The sequence below is a fragment of the Antechinus flavipes genome, chromosome 2, assembly GCF_016432865.1.
Source record: "Antechinus flavipes isolate AdamAnt ecotype Samford, QLD, Australia chromosome 2, AdamAnt_v2, whole genome shotgun sequence".
Taxonomy (NCBI): domain Eukaryota; kingdom Metazoa; phylum Chordata; class Mammalia; order Dasyuromorphia; family Dasyuridae; genus Antechinus; species Antechinus flavipes.
In genome coordinates, this window is record NC_067399.1 from 639,809,262 (window position 1) to 639,827,491 (window position 18,230).

The 18,230-nt window shown below is 49.8% G+C and overlaps 1 protein-coding gene across 1 annotated transcript in view; it reads left to right on the top strand.

The window, feature by feature from the left end:
* The window catches only part of CSPG4 (chondroitin sulfate proteoglycan 4), a 102,701-nt gene that overhangs the window by 64,819 nt on the left and 19,652 nt on the right, over positions 1–18,230 (top strand). Inside the window, exons 3-6 of the mRNA XM_051973840.1 lie at positions 6,549–6,712; positions 7,738–11,280; positions 12,727–13,209; positions 15,340–15,516. Coding sequence (XP_051829800.1) covers positions 6,549–6,712; positions 7,738–11,280; positions 12,727–13,209; positions 15,340–15,516 — 4,367 coding nt within the window. The remainder of the gene's footprint in view (positions 1–6,548; positions 6,713–7,737; positions 11,281–12,726; positions 13,210–15,339; positions 15,517–18,230) is intronic.

The following is an 18,230-nucleotide window of genomic DNA, read 5'->3' on the forward strand; positions in this document are numbered from 1 at the left end:
TGGGAAAAGTATCAAGCAGGGGATGATAGATAAGTGTTAAGTTCTGCAAAGGAACCTGAGAGTAAAAGGACTGAGAAAGGAAACAAGAATGGGCCAATTGATTTAGCAATTAGGTCATTAGTAACCTTGGACAGAATAGGTGAGTGTAGCATTGGAGTGAAATACTAATCACAAGGGGTACAGAGGTGAGATGGGGTATAGGGTCTTTCCAAGAGTCTGTCAGTAAAAAAAAAAAAAAAAAAGAGGAGAGATATAGGATGATAGTTGGAGGAGGTGAAAAGTTCCAGTGAAGTTTTTTCGAGGATGGGGTGGCCCTGGGCATGTTTATAGACAGCAAAGAGGAGGCAGTTGACAAAGAGAGGTGGGGGTGAGGGGAAATTGGGGAAGAAAAAAATCAAAGGAAAGAACTTTCAGAGAAAATCGGATGGGATGGAATTGGGGCAGGAGTAGGGACCTTGACCCTGACAAGAGGACTTTCCACTCTTTCTTTGCTGCAGTTTCTGAGGAAAAAAACTGGATCAAAGGAAGAAAAAATGGGGGATGATGATGTCAAGGGTCTTTGAGATGTAGAATAGGGGGCGAAGAGTTTGTTCATGATATCTAGTCTCTTTTCTCAGTTCTGTTGGGGGCCATGCCCTTTAGCAAGTGGGAAGGAAATGGAGGTTCTCTAAGAGACATGAGGAACCAAGAGATTGGGCAGAGCTGCTATGGGGAGAATAAAAGGAATTCTATGCAGCAGTGAGAGCCCAGCTGGGGTTAGAGACCAGGAATTTCTAGTGGATTCTCTCAGCTCGGCTGTATCTTCCACACACTATTGAGCAGGCACTGTAAAGGTGGAGAATAGGGATAACCCAGGGCTTTGGCAAGGAGGGAATGGAAAACTGGGACAAGTCTGGGACTGGATTGAGTAACTAAAAGGTCAGGACTGAGAAGAGAGGCCAGAATAAGGGCAAGGGAGTAGAAAACAGGAAAGGGAGTTACGTGAGGAGGAAGAATCGATTTAGGAATAAGGCAGAGGGAGAGAGGAGACAGAGAGGAGACCAGTATCCACAGTCACAACAGACATGGCCAAAACTGGTATTCAAGGACAAAGAATCCTGATACCATATTGGTTAGGTCTGACCATATCACCCTCCAACTCAATAAACTCCAGTGGGCGCAGGATTACCTCTAAGACTAAATACAATTCCCTCTATTTAACTTGTAAAGCTTTCCACAATTTAGGTCTCACCTAACTGACATTGTGCCTAACAAACACATTCCTCTCATCCAAGGACTGTGGTCCCCCCATACTAGCCTACTTCCTATTCCTCAAACACACTAGTCCATCTCTCATGGTCCGTGCCTTTGTTTGGGCAGTCCTACATGCTTGGAATGCCCCCAATGGTACTGAGAAAAGAGACTAGATGTCATGAGCAAACTCTTCGCCCCCATTCTACATCTCAAAGACCCTTGACATCACCATCCCCCATTTTCTCTTCCTTTGATTCAGTTTTTTCCTCAGAAACTGCAGCAATGGAAGAGCGGAAAGTTCTCTTGTCAAGGTCAGGGCCTTTACTCCTGCCCCAATTCCATCCTATCCTATTTTCTCTGGAAGTTCTTTCCTTTGATTTTTTTCTTCCCCAATTTCCCCTCACCCCCACCTCTCTTTGTCAACTGCCTCCTCTTTGCTGTCTATAAACATGCCCAGGGCCACTCCATCCTTGAAAAAATTCCACTGGAACTTTTCACCTCCTTCAACTATCATCCTATATCCTCCCATTCCAAATCTTTATCATATAAAATCCCTGACTTTCTTGAAAATTCAAGAGCTATCTCCTCCAAAGAGGCTTCTCTCAGGCTCCCACAGCCACTACTCCCTTTCCTTCCATGATAGTTATTGTTATGTAATTATTTCCAATTCTCAATGACCCCATTTTGAGTTTTCTTAGCAAAGACACTGAGGTGGTTTGCCATTTCCTTCTCCAACTCATTTTATAGATGAGGAAACTAAGCGCAGCAGGGTTAAGTCCTAGGATCACCTAGCTATCCAAGACTGGAACTTGGATCTTTCTGTCACCAAGTCCACTTCAGGCCCCCTCACTGCCTCGAATGGCATTCTGATCAGCTCCACAGGATAAACCCTTTTTGTGTGGGGGACTTGGAGGCAACAAAAACAAGGTGGAAAAAGTCTGTCCTCATCAAGCTTATAAACTAGTACCTGGGATACATAAAAGATACATAAATAAATATGATACAATGTGGAATAAATATTAAAGATAAAGAAAAGATGTAGACAGAGAGTTCTAAGAAAAGGAAGGAGACATGACTTTCAACTGTGGGTAACAAGGAAAGCTTCTGGAAAGAGAGACAGGATGTTGAATGTCAAGGTCGGAGACTAGCTGGTGGCTGGCTTGAGCTGGAATGTAGCCTGTAGGAGAGGAATAGGAAATATGGTTGAGGGGGAAAAAAAGAACTCAGACAAACAGGGCAATTTTGTAGGTACCTTATTAAATTTAATGTATATTTTTACAATAAACTGCATAGCAGAAGCTCATATATATAATCTTCTTTCTTTCCTATATAATCTTTTTTTTGTGTTTTGTCTATTTAAATGTGTCTGCTTGTTAATTATTGCTAAATTCATAGTATTATACGAGTTTGCTCAGGCTCCACTTTCTGAGACCAAGTGTGTAACCACCCCTGCTCCTTCTTTGGGACTCTGAGAGAGCTGGGGATTCTCTCCCTCCTGGCTCAAACCCCCATCACTTGTGTTCCTCCCTGTTTTAGGAGTCAGTGACCAACACCCTAGTTCCATTTCACTACTTAACATGCATAACTTTTACAAGGGAATATTTACTACCAAGGCATAACAAGAACAAAATTCCATCTTGGGGGCATAATCCCCCCAATAGCACCTGTCTCTGGGGAGAATAAAGAGATTACACTAAAGGCTTAACTCTAATCCCACATAGCATTAGTCTCATCAAGTTCAAGTCCAAAACCCTACTGAACTAGCCTTTCCCTGCAGGATTGGGTGTAACACTTGGCCTGGAATACTGAGATACAATATCCCCACTGCTCTAGCTCCTGGGTCAGGGGCTGTTCTCCCTACATATAGAAATAAAAGGACAAATGAGAGAAATTTAAAACCCTAAACTTATTCCCCAGGACTACATGGCCTAAAGATGGGAGTGGGGGTGGGACAAATAGAAGGGCACACCCAGTTTTCCAGATCTCCAAGGAGCAAATCCCCAGTGTTTTCCACATGGGTGCCTCCATTTAAGATGATCCTGGCATTTGTCAAACACCTATCATATTAATGTTTAAATGCTTTTAAAAAGAAAGAGTATGTTGAATTCAGATTCTGAAAAGTCTTAAATAACAAGAGAAAGCGTTATATTTGATCCTCTAGACAGCAAGTTGCTGCTAAAGATTTTTGAGCAAGGGAGCCACACTTAGAACTTTGTAATGGAAAGGTTATTTTAGCAGTGCAGTGAAGGATGAGATGGATGAGATTACAGAGATTAAAGGGACCAAAACCAATTAAGAGACAAGAAAAAAAGTGAATGAACTAGGGTGCTTGTGGTATGAATGGAGGGAAAGGAGACAGAGATAAGAGATATTAGGAAGATAAAACCAAATAATTCTTGACAAATGATTGGTTATGTATTATTAGGGAGGGAAAAGGTTCTTCAATGACTCCCAGTCAAAGTGATTAGGAAAATGGCAGTGCCATTAACAAAAATGAGAAAGTGGGGCGGGGGGGGGAGGGGAGGAGAAAGAGAGAGAGAGAGAGGAAGAGAGAGAGAAAGGAAGAGAGAGAGAGAGAGAGAGAGAGAGAGAGAGAGAGAGGAGAATTGGGGGAGAGGATTATGAGTTTTTTCTGGGAAATATTGACTGAGATGTTGGTGGGATGTCATCAGATGAAGATAGCCACCAAGGAGCTAGAAATACAGGTTGGGGAGGTGCCAGACTGAATTTGGGCATCTTCTACAGTTAATAGGTCATCCAGTAGTTAATAATAGACAAGAATAGTAAATTAATAGAGATTGCCAAAGGACAAACTATAGAGAAATGGGGGAGAGGAGCAGCTAGGTGGCGCAAATGATAGAGCACCAGTCGTGAAGTCAGGAGGACTTGAGTTCAAATCTAATCTCAGACATATAACACTTCCTTGATGTATAACCCTGGACCAGTCATTTAACCCCACTTGCCTCAGCAAAAAGAAAGAAAGAAATAAGGGAAAGGACTTCAGAAGTTATATAATTGAGCCTCCTTCTTTTATAGATAAAGGAGAGCTAATAATCAGAAAGATTAAGTGACTGACTAAAGCCACAGGATATAAGTCCGGAACTGAATTCAGAGTCATCCAATCACAAGATCATAGGATCAAAGGTTTCAAAGAGACCACCCCAAGTATTTCTCTCTGCCCAAAAGATAAGAGTGGTCTCATAGCAAACGCTGCAGGTGAGGATCGTGTGGCCCCCTTGGAAAAATGTCAGGACAGGAAGCCAGCCTAGCAACGAGAACATCTTCTTATCCTCCTCCTCATTATCAGAAATGTTCACCATAGCTTACTTCCTCCTTCAGTACGAAAATCTCCATTTTTAACCCTATCATGTCAGTCAGTCACTCAGTGTCCCAGAGGTAGCAGATAATATATTTTTTAAAGCAATAGACTGAATGTTTAGAATATTTAGAAAATAATATTTTAAAAAATATTGGAATTGTAGATTAAAAATATATCAGATCCTTGATCGAGAGCTGAAAAGAGAGACCAAAAAAAGAGAGAAATAAGTCAGTGGCGAGAATGTCCCAGATGCTGGAACACTTCTATATAGTTTGAATGACAAATTAGAAGGTGTCCAGGAGGTTCAGTGGTTAGAGCACTGGAGTTGAAGTAAAGAAGACTAGAATTCAAATATTTTACTGGCTAGGTGATTCTGGTCAAGTCACTTAACTCTCTTAAGTTCAGTTTCTTCATCCATAAAATGGGTATGATAGTGATAACACCTAAACACAGAGCTGTTGTGGATATTAGATGAAGCAAAATATATAAAATTATTGAATTAGATGTTAGATGGTACAGTGGATAGAATGTGGATCCAGAAGTCAGAAAAACCTGCGTTCAAATCTAGATTTGGAATAAAGAAGACTAGAGTTCAGATACTTACTAGATGTGTGACCCTGGCCAAGTAACTTCACCCTGTTTAACTCAGTTTCCCCATCTATAAGATAGGCTGGAGAAGGAAATGGCAAACCACTCCAGCATCTCTGCCAAGAAGACTCCAAATGGGTTACAAAAAGTCAGAAAAAACGGAATAGCAGCCAAAAAATATAAAGCATTTGTAAACCATATGACGCCATATAAATGCTACCTATTATTGTTGATTTGGGAGAGAAGAGAGGAAAATATACAATTCATATCATCAAGTAGGCATGCAACCCATGAAACAGCCCAAGTGGGGAGCTCGTGTAAGCTCATGGCAGAGAAGAGCAAGGGGCACTCCTGGGCTAGGAGAGAATGGGGTTCATCAGAGGAAGTGACAAAGGCAGGGGAGAAGGACAGGCTGCTTTGAGGGAAAAGAAGGAAGACTACGACCACCTGGACCCAATCCACCACAATATGTGAAAAGCTAAATTCTGGCTTCTCTCCCCTGTCCAGAAGGCAACTGAGACCTAGCTATTCTCCTTGGTGTAATCAGGGAAAAAAACTCTACATGGGTCTGCTTACTCATCAGAGGATTTTTAAATCATTCAATAACAGGAAATCATTTCCCACAATGGAGGAAATTCTCTCCAGAACCGGGCATTGAACAGACTCATTAACTGCCTTCTAATAGACTCTTTCTGGGGTCTATTGTTCAGCTAATTCAGGCCAATTTTCTAACCCAATAGCAAAGGTTTTAGAGAAGTCAGGTCCTAGCAATGGGACCCCCAAGCCCTGAGAGGAAGGAGTATTTGCCTATTCATGAGCAATCCTGTTTAAACTCCTTCGATTCAGAGTCTAAAAACTGGAGAGAATCAGTTGATCAACTTTTATCCCTGTATGAACAGGAATCCCCTTAACATCATCCCTGACAAGAGTCTTCCAGATGCTTGAAGACCACCAGTGAGGGAAGACTCACTACCGATTGCAACAAAACTTTATGCTTTTGGAGACCATGGCTTGTTAAAAACAGGAATCCCCTTATCATCCCTGACAAGAGTCTTCCAGATTGCTTGCAGACCACCAGTGATGGAGGACTTACTACCTGTTGCAACAAAACTCTATGCTTTTGGAGACCATTGCTTGTTAGGAAGTTGTTGGGCTCTTTGCCCCCTAGATTGAACTTTTCGGTAATTAGCCCATGGGGGCAAGCAAAGCAAATGTAGCATCTCTTCCACGTGACCATCCTGCTACTGTGTTCTCTTTTCCAAGCTAAATATTCCCACATCCACGTCCTAGTTCAAATGGGGATTCTGAATAAGGCCTCTGCCAGTTCTAATAGACTAGAAAGCTGGTGTTCTAAACCTCCCGGGATTCCCATCCAGCCTGATTCATATCTAATCCTTACCTTCCGCAGCTTCCTTCTTTGGAGAGAACCACCTGGAGGTGCCCCTCAATGAAGTCCTGAATGAGATTCACGTGAAGCTCCAGTTCTTTACAGCCCAGGCAGATGCCCTTCTCCTCCTGTTAGCCGGACCAACCGACCACCTCCTGGTGGAACTGCGCGCTGGCAGACTGCAGGTCAGTATCCCCACTCTCAGTTCTGGACACACCCAGGAACATCCAATTAGGGGTGAGAGAGGCCCCAAACTTCAGGATCTAAGAAACCAAGATTAATTCCCAGTGCCGGAAAGGGTGGAGAACCTGCCATCAGTTAGCCCTATGATGTTCCACGAGAGCCTTTACTTCTCAGGGATGCCCATTCCTCCCACAAAATGAAAACAAGGTTCCCTGCCCTATCCCTGAGCCTCCCTCATCCCCATCCCTCCCACGGCCTCATCTGATCCTGGGGTCACAGGAGGAAAGGCCGGGCAAGACTTTGTACGTATGGTCCAGGAACCGGCCCTGCCTCGGACTTCAGAGGCTCCTCCCCCAGTTGCTATAGGGAGATTAGAGCTTGACCCAAAGCCTTCCCAAGGACCAGAAGTGGCCTTGGTGAGCCAATGTGGAGCAGGGATCCAGGACAACCCGAGTTCATCCACCCCGATACATGCTGGGAAAGATACTGGTTCTTTATGTGCCTCAGTTTCCTCTCTCATAAAATGGGGATAACAATAAGCCCATCCCCCAGGGATGTTGTAAGGTTTGAACGAGATGTCAGCAAAGTACTGTGCAAACTTTAAACTGCTGTAGATGCTCATTAGGGTTGTGACCAAGAAGCAGTATGGGATAGACTCAGGGACCAGACGGCCTGGACTCAAGTCCTGTCTCTGACGCACACTGCCTGTGTGACCCAGGCAGGTCGTCTCCCATTGCTCTCTCTAAGAGCTGCTGAGCGAGCGCTGACCTGCATTCCCTCCACTGGTGAAATCCCAGGTCCAACCTTTAGAAAGCTCTTAGCCATTGCCCGTCTGTAGAGGTGTCGTGACCTGCATCAGAGAAGGGGCTGTCCCAGCCAAGAGAGCCCAGGCCCTCGAAAGTTTGATCGCCTGCTCGCTCCCAGGCTTGCCCCCTTGCCAGGCTGCCATGTGGGTAGGGAATCTGGCCCTGGGAATCACCTGGGGGGCGTCCCAACCCTCTTCCTCACTCTGCCTCCTCCCCCGCAGGTCCGCCTGGTGCAGAGAAATGAAGAGACCCTTCTGCAGTCCCCCGAGGAGATGCCGCTCGGCGACTTGGGGACGCACGATGTGGCGGTGACGGTGGCCGATGGCCAGGTCTCCCTAACCGTCGATGACCTCTTCAACTCCTCCAGCACCGCCGCCCAGGCTCCCCTCGAGGCCTCCTATGGCATTTTTGTGGGGGGCGCCGGGAGTCTGCACCTGTCCTACCTCTCTGGGGCCAGCCGCCCCCTTCGAGGCTGCCTCCAGGAGGCCTCCCTCAATGGCCTCGACCTCCTGGCCCGGCTGAGCGAAGGAGTGAGGAGCGGCTGCGCCGCCGAGTTCTCGGCCGGGGAAGACGAGGCCCTGGGCTTCACGGGGCCCCGGGCCCTGGCCGCCTTCCCCACCTGGAGCACCCGAGACGAGGGCACCCTGGAGTTCACGCTGACCACACGGGTCAGGCGCGCGCCGCTGGCGTACCAGGCGGGAGGTCCGCAGGGCGACTTCATCTACCTGGAGATCTTTGACGGACACCTGCGGGCCATAGTGGAGAAGGGCCACGGGGCCGTCATGCTGCACAACAGCGTCTCGGTGAGCGACGGGCAGCCCCACGAGGTCAGCGTCCACGTGGATGTGCACATGCTGGAGATCTCTGTGGACCAGTACCCCACCCGCACCTCCAACCGCGGTGTCCACAGCTACCTGGAGCCTCGAGGCAGCTTGCTCCTCGGCGGTCTGGATGAAGAGTCCTCCCAGCGTCTGCGCGAGCACAGACTGGGCCTGGCGTCCGCCGTGGCCAACGCGTCCCTGGTGGGCTGCCTGGAGGACCTGATCATCAATGGGGAGAGGCAGGGACTGCAGGGGGCACTGGTTACCCGGGACCTGACCGCGGGTTGCGGGCTCCCCGAGGAGGAGTACGAGGATGACGCCTACGAGGTGTACGAAGTGCCGTCCACCTTGGTGCCCGAAGGCTGGCCGCTACTGGAGATGCCCGAGCCCTGTGCCCTGGAGCCGGGGCTCCCGGCCGTCTTTGCCAACTTCACCAAGCTGCTGACCCTAAGCCCCTTGGTGGTGGCGGAGGGGGGCACCGCCTGGCTAGAATGGAGGCACGTCCAGCCCACCCTGGACCTAAGCGAGGCGGGCATCCGGCAGTCACAGGTCCTGTTCGGCCTGACTCGCGAAGCCCAACATGGGGAGCTGGACTTCAGCAGCATCCCTGGGGCTCAGTCCCGGAAGAAGTTCACCCTCCTGGATGTGGTCAATCGGAAGATCCGGTTCATCCACGATGGCTCCGAGTACCCTGAGGACCAGCTGGTCCTGGAGGTCTCGGTGATGACCCAGAGCACCGTGCCCCAGTGCCTGCGCCAGGGCCAGACCTACATCCTGCCCATCCGGGTGAACCCCTTGAATGACCCTCCCCGGGTGGTCTTCCCTCACGGGAACCTGATGGTGATCCTGGAGCACACCCAGAAGGCCCTGGGGCCCGAGATCTTCCAAGCCTACGACCCGGACACCGAGTGTGAGAGCCTCACCTTCCAGCTCATCGGGAGCCAGCACCTGGAAGGCGGCACCGTGGAGCGGGAGGGCCAGCCGGGGGAGCGGGTGGCCGAGTTCTCCTGCCCGGAGCTGGAGGCGGGCGCCCTGTCCTACATCCACCGGGGGGGCCCTGCCCAGGACCTGCTGTTCCGAGTCACCGACGGCCTGGACACGAGCCCCGTGGCTGTGCTGCGCGTGGTGGCCATCCAGCCCGCCCTCCAGACCCTCAACATCACCGGGCTGTTCGTGCCTCAGGGCTCCTGGGCCGCCATCTCCACGGCCAACCTGTCGGCGGAGACCAACGCCGTGAACCAGGAGGTGGCCATCGTGTACCGGCTGGCCGGGAGTCTGCTCTACGGGGAGCTCCAGAAGGCGGGCGGAGCCCCCGGCGGCGACTGGAGGGCTGTGGACGCCTTCTCGCAGAGGGACGTGGACCAGGGGCAGGTGCGCTACCTGAGCACGGACCCCCAGCACCACACCCAGGACCCCACGGAGAAGGTGGCGCTGCAGGTGCAGGTGGGGCAGAAGATCCTGGCCAACACCACCTTCCCGGTCACCATCCAGAAGGCGACCATCCGCATGCTGAGGCTCGCGCCCCTGCTGGCCCACCACGCTCGGCAGGAGGTGCTCAGCACCGAGCAGCTGGAGGCCGCTGTGGAGGACGAGCCGGGCCCCGGCCCTGCCTCCTTCCACTACGAGATCGTGCAGGCCCCCAGGAAGGGCAACCTGCGCCTGCGCAGCCTGCGGCTGACCGAGAAGCAGGGCTTCACCCAGAAGGACCTCCAGGAGGGCCACGTGAACTACCGCGCCACGGCGCGGGCCTCCGAGGAGGCCCAAGACTCCTTCCTCTTCCGCGTCACGGCACCCCCCCACTTCTCCCCGCTGTACACCTTCCCCATCCGCATCGGCGGCGACCCCGACGCCCCCCTGCTCACCAACGTGCTCCTCTCGGTGCCCGAGGGCGGCCAAGCCACCATCTCCCGGGACCACCTCTTTGTCAAGAGCCTCAACAGCGCCAGCTACCTCTACGAGGTCATCGAGCAGCCTCGCCACGGCAGCCTGGTGTGGCAGGGCTCCGGCCCCGGGGCCGCGCCCGTGGCGACCTTCACCAACGACGACCTCCTCCTGGGCCGGCTGCTCTACCGGCACGACAACTCGGAGACCACGGAGGACGACATCCCCTTCGTGGCCGTGCGCCAAGGCGAGGGCAGCGGGGGCATGGCCTGGGAGGAGGTGCGCGGGGTCTTCCGCGTGGCCATCCAGCCCGTGAACGACCACGCCCCGGTCCAGACCGTCAGCCGTGTCTTCCACGTGGCCCGAGGCGGGCGGCGGCTGCTGACCACGGAGGACGTGGCCTTCGCCGACGCCGACTCGGGCTTCACCGACGCCCAGCTGGTGCTGACCCGGAAGGACCTGCTCTTCGGCAGCATCGTGGCCGCCGACGACCCCAGCCGGCCCATCTACCGCTTCACCCAGGAAGACCTGAGGAAGAAGAGGGTCCTGTTCGTGCACTCGGGAGCCGACCGGGGCTGGATCCAGCTGCAGGTGTCGGACGGCCAGCACCAGTCCACGGCGCTGCTCGAGGTCCAGGCCTCCGAGCCTTACCTCCGGATCACCAACAACTCCGGGCTGGCCGTGCCCCAGGGAGGCCAGGGCACCATCGACACGTCCGTGCTGGGCCTGGACACCAACGTGGACATCCGCAGCAGCGAGGAGGTCCACTACCGCGTCACCGCGGCCCCCCGCTGGGGGCAGCTGCTCCGAGCGGGGAAGCCCACCGCCGCCTTCTCCCAGAGGGATCTCCTGGAAGGGGCCGTCCTCTACCAGCACAACGGCAGCCGCAACCCCCAAGATGCCCTGGGTTTCTCGGTGGAGGCCGGACAGGTCACTGCAGAGGACACACTGAAGGTGACCGTCACCCTGGACAGACCCCTGGCCCCACTGCAGATGGTGCATCAGGAGAAGATCTTCGTCTTCCAGGGGGAGGCTGCTGAAATTAAAAGGGATCTCCTAGAGGTGAGGATCTTGTCCTGGGGGAGGCTGGACTTGTCTCCCAAAATGGACATCCCCAGGGTATTGCAGAGACCAGGGGTCGGAGGCTTTGGAAAGAAGGAAGGAGGGGGGGGGGAGGAAGGAGAGAGGAAGGAAGAGGAGGAGGAAAGGAGGGGAAAAGAAGGTTGGTCCTGGGAAAAGAAAAAGTTCTTTGGTGAGTGGGAAAGGGAGTTTCCTTTGGCTTCCGAATTTCCCATCTATCCTGCTGCCTCTTAGGGTTGCACTTTCTCTCTGTCTCTCTCTGTGTCTCTCTGTCTCTGTGAGTATGTGTCTGTCTGTCTCTGTGTGTTTATCTCTCTCTGTCTCTGTGCATGTGTCTCTGTCTCTCTGTATATATCTCTGTCTCTGTGTGTCTGTGTCTCTTTGTGTGTGTGTGTCTCTGCCTCTCTTTGTCCCTCTGTCTCTGTGTATATCTGTCTCTCTGAGTCTTTGTCTTTCTGACTCTCTCTCTCTCTCTCTCTCTCTGTCTCTCTGTCTGTCTGTCTCTCTTTCTCCCTGTCTCTCTGTCTCTCTCTCACACACACACACATACACACACACACACACCATGCACTTATGCCTGTGGTAATCCAAGAACCCCAAAGTTTGAGCAGCAATGGAGGGGGCTCCTCACGCATAAGAAAATGTGGTAATCCTGAATTTGGTACCAGCTCTCTGTGTGTACTTGGGCAAATGACTTCTGGCCTTCAGTTTCCTGATCTGTAAGATAAGGAGCTTGACATGATATAGATCCAGTCCAATCTTCTCCCTCAGAGAGCGGAAGTCGGGGCTTGGAGGGGATTGATGCAACCTGGGGCTGGGGGACAGTGATCAGAGGCTGGATGCTAGCCAGTGAGGAACCAGCTCCCTCCTTCTGAGCCCAGGATTCATAAGCAAATATGTCCTCGTTCCCTTCAGGCCTGGGAGTAGAATGGGCTCCTGCACCTGCCTCCAACCCTCCTTATCCCAAGATCTTTCTTTTTGTCTTTTGTGTAAAAAAAAAAAAAAAAATACATTTTCAGACTCAGACTGAGAAGAGGAAGGGCACCCCCTTGTGTTTTGAGATGGAACCCCCAGTTGTGTTTACTAGCCTAAGGAAGGGAGGGGAGGGAGAGAGGGGAGAAGGAAGGAAGGAAGGAAGGAAGGAAGGAAGGAAGGAAGGAAGGAAAGGAGGGGAGAGAAGGGAGAAAAGGAGGGGAGGGAGGGAGGGAGGAAGAAAAAAGGGAGGGAGGTAATAAAGAAGGGAGGGAGGGAAGGAAGGAGAGAAGGAGAGAGGAAGGAAGTTAAGGGAAGAAGGGAAAGGGAAGGAGGGAGAAAGAGAGAGGGAGGAAGGGAGGGAAAGAGAAATGATGGCAGTTCTTCCTCCTTCTTATTAGATACTCCATTTTTTGCTGCACACCTCCCAATCATCAATCCTCCCTCTCCCCACAGGTGGCCCAGGAAGATGTGCCTGCTGCAGAGATTATCTACAAGGTGACTGACTCTCCAAGAGCTGGCTACCTAGTGACTGTCTCTCAGGGAGCCTCAGCTAGTGAGCCGCCCAGCCTGGACCCTGTGCACAGCTTCACTCAGGAGGATGTGAATGAGGGCCGGGTCCTGTACCTCCACTCACAGGCAGATGGCTGGACCGACCGCTTCACCTTGGATGTGGCTTCCAGTGTTGGGACCACACTAGAAGGAATCCAGGTTGAGTTACAGGTGCTGCCTGTCACCATCCCCCTGGAGACCCAGAATTTCAGTGTGCCTGAGGGTGGAGCCTATACTCTGGCCCCTCCAGTGCTGAGGGTCACTGGACCCTACTTCCCCACCCTGACTGGCCTGGAGTTCCTGGTCCTGGAGCCACCTCAGCATGGGAGTATCAAGAAAGGAGAGACACCCCAGGATGAAAACCTCAGCATCTTCACTTGGAAAGAGGTACCATCATCCCCAGCAAGGAAGTGAGACTCCTTTCCCAGCAGGAAAGGGCAGGGGTCAGAGGCAACATCCAACTGGCCCCCAGAGTAGATATTAAAAGGCTCCCTATTAAACTAATCAGTATTCTTTTACTGAGCAGCAGCAACAGCAGATATGTATTGGGAACCTACTGTGTTCAGGAGAGAAAAAAAAAGTTTAGATAAGATGGGGTCCTTTCCCTCAGGGAGCTTACATTCAGATAGATAAGATGGATGGATGGATGGATGGATGGATAAATAGATATAAAAAGATGTCTAAATGTATATTTAGATAGGTAGATGATAAGTAAATGATAGATAAGTAGATGGATAGATGAATGGATAGATGATAGATAGATGGATGGATAGATGATGGATATATAAATAGACATAAAAAAGATATCTATATGTATATTTGGATAGATAAGTAGATGATAGGTAGATAGATGGATGGATGAATGGATAGATGATAGATGGATAGATGGATAAATAATAGATAGATGATGGATGGATAAATAGATATAAAAAGATGTGTATGTGTATATTTAGCTAGGTAGATGATAAGTAAATGATAGGTAGGTAGATGGATGGATGGATGAATAGATGATAGATGGATGGATAGATGATAAATGGATGGATGGATGGATGGATGGATAGATGTTGGATAGATAGATGATAAATAGATGGATGGGTGGATGGATAGATGATAGATGAATGGATAAACAGATATAAAAAGATGTCTATGTGTATATTTAGATAGATGATAAGTAAATGATAGATAAGTAGATGGATAGATGAATGGATAGATGATAGATAGATGGATGGATGGATGGATAGATGTTAGATGGATGGATAGATGATAAATAGATGGATGGGTGGATGGATAGATGATAGATGGATGGATAGATGATAAATAGATGGATGGGTGGATGGATAGATGATAGATGAATGGATAAACAGATATAAAAAGATGTCTATGGTATATTTAGGTAGATGATAAGTAGGTGTGTAGATAGATGGATGGATGGATAGATGACAGATAGATGGATTGATTGATAGATGATAAATAAAACATCAATATTGACAGCTACAATACAGCATTGCATGATAAATACCTTAACAAGTAAAAAACAAAATGGAGTTGGGGGAGGGAAAGGCAAGGCTCCCTACTGATGGGACCGTCAGAGACAACTTCCTAGAAGGGGCATCTGAACTGGGCTTTAAAGTGGGGAGAGTTCAGTGTAAACCTAATGAGCTCAAACGTGGGAGCAGCCAGTCTGGGCATGTTTGGGTAACCAAGAGTCACCAAGCTTGATTGAAGCAGGCTGATGAGAGAGAAGTTGAGAAAGGTGGAGGTCACCAGACCCCCTGGGGCCTTGAAGGTCAAGGAAGAAGAGTTTGTACTTTTGCCCCACATCAGGTTACTCTGGTGATGAGACAAGAGGCACAGACCTGGTCTCTATTCCTGGGCTACTTCCCATCTGATTGGGGAGACAGGACTTATACCTGGAAGGATTACTAGTAGGACAGGAAAGGATTTGCTAAGCGGCACAGGGAGTGAATAGTAAAGATCTAAGAAGGAAGAGGTCTTTGTAGTTTGGGGTGCTCAGGGGAGGCTTCCCGGAGGAGGCAGAACAGAGCTGGGCCTTGAAGGATGGTTTGGGTTGGGCCAAAGGGAGAAGACAGGAAAGGGAGGGGAGGGAGGTTCAGCAGTGGAAGGAGCCTGGTATATGTGAAGGATAGTGAACAGCCCAGCCCGGATGAAATGGAAGATTAATCATGGGAGAGAAAAGAAAATGAGGCTGGAGAGGTAGAAGGAGGCCAGGCTGTAGAGGGCCTTGAATGACAAGGTAACACATTTCACTTGCCCACTGTGCTGGCAAGAGACACTGCTGAAAGAAAAGGGGCAAACAAATGGTGGCGAGGAGCAAGAGGATAGTTGGTGAGGTGACGAGCAGTTACTCCCAACAGAATGGGGCGGCTGGATGTGGGGCCAGATGCAGCCAGAGATGAGGTCGGAGGGGATTCCCAAAGGGCTCCTGAAGCGGGGAGACCGTCATAGGAGGAGGAAGGTTAGGCTGGCTCTGACCCTTGCCTGTGGGTCCTTCTCAAGGTGGAGCAGCAGCTGATCCACTATGTCCATGACGGCAGCGAGACCCTGGCGGACAGTTTCATCCTTGTGGCCAACGCCTCCGAGATTGACCGACAGAGCCAGCCCGTGACCTTCGGCATCACTGTCCTGCCCCTCAATGACCAAGTCCCAACCCTTCCCGTCAACACCGGGGTGCAGGTAAGGCCTCCGGGGGGTCCCAGAATGGCTGAGAAAGCTATGGGAGTCAGAAGATACTCCCAGAATCCTTCCCCGCTGCCCTCCCACGTGCCCAGAGTAAAAGTTCAGAGATCCTAAGAGCAGAACGATAGCTTTCAGGCAGCAAGCACTCCTGCGTACACTGTGAAGTCTAGCAGCAGCTCTGTGAAGGGCTGTCTGAAACCAAGCAGCTAACGGCCATTCACAGGGTCAGTGTCACCAATCTGAAGCACTCTGAGACACCTGAGACTCCCATTGTCATGACTGACTTTCTGAATCTGTTCAAAAGGACTCTTGAAGCAGGATTCCCCCCACCCAGTTCAGCTGGGCTAGTCTCAGTAGCAGGTTCCTCTCATCTTTCATTTATTCATTCCCTAAGCATTTATTAAGCACCTACTGTGAGCAGAACACTATTCAAGGCTCCGGGTAAGACACAAAACTTAGATAAATTATGATCCCTGCCTTCCTGTGGCTCTTAGTCTGGGAGTGCTGAGATACGGACAATTGCAATACACAATATTACATGATTAGTAACCCGTTGCACTCTGATCCTTGAACCCACTCTCCTGTTGCTATTGCTCCCCAAGGTCCATAGATCCTGCAGTTTTTTCTGAATTCTTCCCTGCCTTTCCATGTTCCATGAGCTGAACATGAGCTTGAGCCCTCCTTTATGTGATCTCTGCCAATTAGAATGCGGACCTCCTTGACAACAAGGATTGGTTCCAGTTTTTCTGTTTGTAGTATAACCCCAGGGCTTAGTGCTTGGCGAGTGCTGAGTGCCTTTTCCTTCCATTCCATTAGAATGGTACAAAGCAAAGCCTTCTATGAGATCTGAAGAGTCAGTTCATTGGGTAAGGGATGGGGAAGGGAGGGGGAAGATCAGAGATGACGTCATGGAAGAAGTGACATTTGAATTAAGTTTAAGTATGGGTAGAACTGCATTCTAGGTATGAGCAATAGATAAGTAAAGGTGAACAAGTACAGGCAGTATTCTGAGATTGTAGAAAGTAATCTAGTCTACCCGGAAAGGAAAATAAATAAAGGCTAGGACTATGAGATAAAGAAGGAAAGATAGGATGCTGGAAAATTGTGGGAGACAAAATAATAGGACTAAAGGCATGTAGGAACAGGATGAGATAGGGACATATCATCCCTGTTATCTAGTCTGCTACTACAGTGGTAGCTGAGAGCTAGGTGGTACAGGGGACAGAGGAAAGGGCTTAGGGTCAAGAGTTCTAAGTGTGAATTCTGAGACTGATTTATTATATGCCCCGGACAAGTCGTTAATTCATAAAATGAGGATAATAATAGCACCTCCCCTGTGGGATTATTATAAAGAACGATGGTTTGATAAATTTAACATATACTTACTCACCATCTAGGAGAGAGGGTAAAAGAAAGGGAGGGGAAAATTTGGAACATAAGGTTTTTACAAGGGTGAATGTTGAAAATTATCTATGCATATGTTTTGAAAATAAAAAGCTTTCATTAAAAAAAGTTTGATCAAAAGATATTTCCCATGAAACTGCTGAAGATAACCTTTCATCCCAGAATACCTTTGCTCAGTTACAAAAAGTGGTTATCTTATCCCTCGTGCCAGAGTCCAGAGAACATCCAGTTATATATATATATGCTTTTATATGTATGCATGTATTTATTTTCATAAATGACAGAAGATTAGCTTGTCCCAAGATTATTTCTATCCAAATTCCATTGAAAAGATGAGCAGAACTAGATAACAGCCATAACCCTCTGGGCTGTGTCCTGCTTGTTTTCCTGTCTCTTCCATGCAGTAATCATCGCTGAGATCTTCGGGGCAGTCATTAACCTGATGGCTTTACAGCTGAGAAACAGGTCTCGGAGCGATGAGACCTGCTCGCATTCACAGCCTAGGCCAGGGACAAAACTGGGAAGCAGGTCCCTGGAGAGCCTGTGAATCCCCCTACCTGCTTCCAAGTAAAAGCAGTCATTTTCTTCCAGGGTCTCTTAGGAACAGACTCAGTCAGGAAGTCTAGGCTAGGACAGGACACAGATTTTTTTGGCTATGCCTGAAGTAGGACGAACCCGAGGGGCAGGGAGGAAAGATCACCCACAGAGGGGAGGAAGCCCATAAATCCACCCAAAAGCATTTATTAAACACCTACTAAGTGCCAAGCACTGTGCTGGAGAAAGAGCCGGCTTGAGTTTCTGCAGCAGAAACCTGTTGCCCCTTAATCCCTAAACCCAGGAGGAGAGCAGGAAATCAGGTGTGCCAGCTGCGGAAGGAGGAAGGCTGCGGGCCAAATAGACCCAGCTGCCAGCCCTCTCTGGGAGAGCAGAGGACAGTTAATACCTGAGTGTGGCCACAAGGTGGCAGGCTCAGCTCATAGTCAGAGGAGCGCTTAAGGGGAGAAACCCTTCGCATTCTTACCTCCCCCGAGGATGGAGGAGAGAGGGAAGGATAACCAGCCCCCCTGCCTCTGCCACCAGGGCCATGGAACCCCAGGGGTCCTCAAACTACGGCCCGTGGGCCAGATGCGGCAGCTGAGGACGATTGTCCCCCTCATCCAAGACTATGAAGTTTCTTTATTTAAAGCCCCACAAAACAAAGTTTTTGTTTTTACTATAGTGCGGCCCTCCAACAGTCTGAGGGACATTGAACTGGCCTCCTATTTTAAAAGTTTGAGGACCCCTGCCTTGGTCCTTCAGATCTGTCA